At 46.0% G+C, this 3,271-nt stretch overlaps 1 protein-coding gene across 1 annotated transcript; it reads left to right on the plus strand.

Moving 5' to 3' along the window:
* The first annotated feature begins 201 nt into the window (after nucleotides 1-201).
* LOC110526358 (ribonuclease P protein subunit p25-like) lies at nucleotides 202-2,721 on the plus strand. The gene has a single exon (XM_036980718.2). It carries the CDS (start codon nucleotides 939-941, stop codon nucleotides 1,794-1,796), a length of 858 nt encoding a protein of 285 aa, XP_036836613.2. The 5' UTR covers nucleotides 202-938; the 3' UTR covers nucleotides 1,797-2,721.
* The last annotated feature ends 550 nt before the right edge of the window (nucleotides 2,722-3,271 follow it).

The raw sequence follows: 3,271 nt of genomic DNA on the forward strand, positions 1-3,271 counted from the left end.
TCCTCTAAAGAGAGATCTGCGGGATCTGCGCCCGGGATCTGCGCTCGCTCCGGCTCTTAAAAGGGAGCCCCCCCCCCCCCGCCATGGCAGGTTTCCATTGTGGAGGGAAAGTGTTCATCTGAGATATGAAATGCCTGTGCCTTTAAGAGGGCCGTCCCCCCTTTTCCTCATGCTCCCCCTCAACCACACAGAGTAGACACTCCTCCTGTGAGCATTTGTGAAGCAGCTCCTGTCCCTTACGTCTCTTTGTGGGGAAACAGAGGGCACACTTCCTAGAGCATAACTGGAGACAGAGACACAGAGTTCCAGGCAGGACGCCCAGGGTTCCAGCCTACAGCCACTCCTGGCACAGCCCTGAGGGGGACAGCTCCCACAGAGCACCTTGGCCAAGAGGTCCACGAAAGGAGAAGAGACGCTAATCAACTGGACCGTCCCAGAAAGTGAGATGAGAGTTGATGATATGAATGATGTGAATCCAACTGATCAATGTGGGATCTGAACCCTAAGTGAGAGGTGTATTGAGTGTGTTGTATAAAGTAGCAGTTCTCTTGAAAAGTTAGACTGAAGCATCAAAGTATCCAGGTTACAAGGATAAAAGCTCATCGAGAGAAAACAAGAGAAAGGACACTTCAGCTGAGAATGTATGCATTTTCAAGGTTCTTTTTTACGTCTTGAATTGTCCCATTTGTATTCTTAATTCACCACCCAGCGTTTATCTTATTTTTGCAGCTGTCTGTAAAGCAGCATGAAAAGACTCAATTGAAAGCACTTTCTGCAAGCCGGATAATATTCCTTTCTAAAGCCTTAAAACTTTCGCAGACGTCTACAGAAAAAAGAAACCTATAACGAGAATAAGAAAACAATGCTGTGCTGGATCCCATATGAGTACGAGTCGCTGACTGGACTTTTATGATTGGAGAAGATCCAGGAGTGAAGAGATGTATTCCGACTGTGGAGTTGGAGTGGCCAGCATTCAAAGACAGTATCAGGTCAGGGACTCTGTCAGACCATACACCGGACCTGGAGGGAATACACAGGTCCCAATGGAAACCGGTGTGACCCCAGCTAGGTGCCCAATATATCAGGTTCAGCCTTACAGTGGGCAGCCCTCCTGCACTGTCAACAGTGTTTCCAACACACAGCCCACTCCGGTGCCTACACATCTAACTCCACCTCCCGCCGCACTTAAACCGGGCCAGGATGGGTTCAAGAAGGTGTGTCGCACAGAGGAGGCCAGCCCGTGCCCCTTCCCAGGATTGGCCTCAGGAGTGCTGGAGATGCGTGTCAAGGAGGGCAGTAAGATCCGTAACCTCATGGGTTTTGCCATGGCTCGCATGCAGGGGGATGTCAGTGGTGTTGGGGTTAGTGGAGGCGGTGGCCTGAGGCAGGTTGTTTTCTCTGGGTCAGGTCGTGCCGTCACCAAGACCATCACATGCGCTGAGATCATGAAGAGAAAAGTGGGGTCTCTGCACCAGCTGACCAAGCTGCGCTACAAGGGTGTGAGGGAGGTGTGGGAGAGAAAAGAAGGGGGGGCATCGGAGATGACTGTTCACAGGACCGTCCCCTCCATCAGCATCCTTTTGTCCAAAGACCCCCTGGACCCGCAGGAGCCCGGCTACCAGCCCCCTGAGACCCTCAGTGCTCTCTGGGAGGACAGAGACGGTGTGGATGCCCTACAGACAGCCAGCAAGAGACCTCTTGGTCTGTCCCCATACAGTAGTTTCCCTGACTCTAAGAGAGTGTGTCTGAGTCTGGACGAGGGGACTCTGGCTCTGTCCACCCCCCTGGCTAACTGACTGACTGAACTGGTATCAAACAGTCGAGTGGGAAGGATCAGAGGAGTTCATTCTGCACTGCCCTCCACTCAAGCACAGTGCTGAAACAATCAGAACATTCACTCAGACAGAACCGTGCTTTCTGAGGAGAACTGAGCACCATGCCCACCCCATCCTCCAGAGGTCAGTCAAAATAGGACCTGAAAGCTTGTCTTTGTAGATAAAACATTTATTGAACCCATTTCTCAGCACAATCAATCATTCGCCTTTGTGCCCAGAAATACTTAATGTCATCATACTATATGTCACACTGTAAAAGCTTAGACATGACAGCACACTAATCACATTTTAAATCATCAACACAACAAAACACAGAGCGACCAATCACCCAAGATCCCAGATTTCTGCTTTCAGTAGACTGACAATACATTTTGAACATTGTCGTTCTGTTTTCCTAATTATATCCTACAACTGCAAATCTGTTCAAATGCACAAGGTAGGTCCACAATATTGTAATGAATACACAGAATATCTACACTCCCCTACGTATATATTTGGACAGGGAAGCTAGCATGTTTCATTTGGCTCTACACGCCAGCATTTTGGATTTGAGATCAAAGGTTTCATATGATGCAACAATAGAGTATGTCACCTTTTAATTTGAGGGTATTTTCATACATATCCGTTCTACCATTTAGAAATGAATGCACTTTATGCATCTAGTCCCCCCATTTGAAGGTGTCATAAGTGTTTTAACAAAGGCACTTACAATAGTCTACATTTTATACACTATAACACAATAAGTGAATTTGTCCAAATACTTATGGCACCTTCAAATGGGGGGACAATATACATAAAACGCATTCATTTCTAAACTATCCATAATATGACAAATGTATCATGTTTTCAAATATACAAACATTCAAATAAACTATATGCAGGAAAAGCCTTTTTTTGTGTATTTCTATCCCTCAGACTTGCCTATAGTACTGTACAAAGTCCAGATTGAAAAGGAAATCACAGCATGCTGATGTGTTGATAAGAGTAACGGGAGTGAAATTTGTCTAAGAGACAGCTGATTTAATGACATGGCCCCCGATAAGACGCAGCTCCAGAACCAAGCAGCCTGACAGATGCTGGGGGCTGAAATACAGGGACAGATTATCATTAAGATTACAACACTACATTGCGGCACACTAGAGAAAAGGATCAAAACTAGGCTTGATATAACTAAACACAGTCAGTGTCCCACCAGAACATGAAACCATAGCAGCAGACTCAACTCCATACCATTACTACAGTGCTAGGGTTCACGTAGAGGATATCGTATGCAGTGTTTGGGAGTAGTGAACTACATGTAATTCAACAAGTAATTTCATTACATTTGTTAGTGGAACTCAATTCAAATCTTGGTAGTGTTTTCAGTAGTTAATTACCTTTTAGAGGTGTAGCTAACGAACTACACACAAAGAAATTATTGGTGAAGTAGGCAAGAA

This window comes from Oncorhynchus mykiss, chromosome 6, assembly GCF_057628025.1.
Source record: "Oncorhynchus mykiss isolate SJ-2025 chromosome 6, ASM5762802v1, whole genome shotgun sequence".
NCBI classification, from domain to species: domain Eukaryota; kingdom Metazoa; phylum Chordata; class Actinopteri; order Salmoniformes; family Salmonidae; genus Oncorhynchus; species Oncorhynchus mykiss.

Bases quoted from the DNA above. Each gene is read 5' to 3' on its own strand.
- LOC110526358 (XM_036980718.2), top strand. From the start codon at position 939: ATGTATTCCGACTGTGGAGTTGGAGTGGCCAGCATTCAAAGACAGTAT.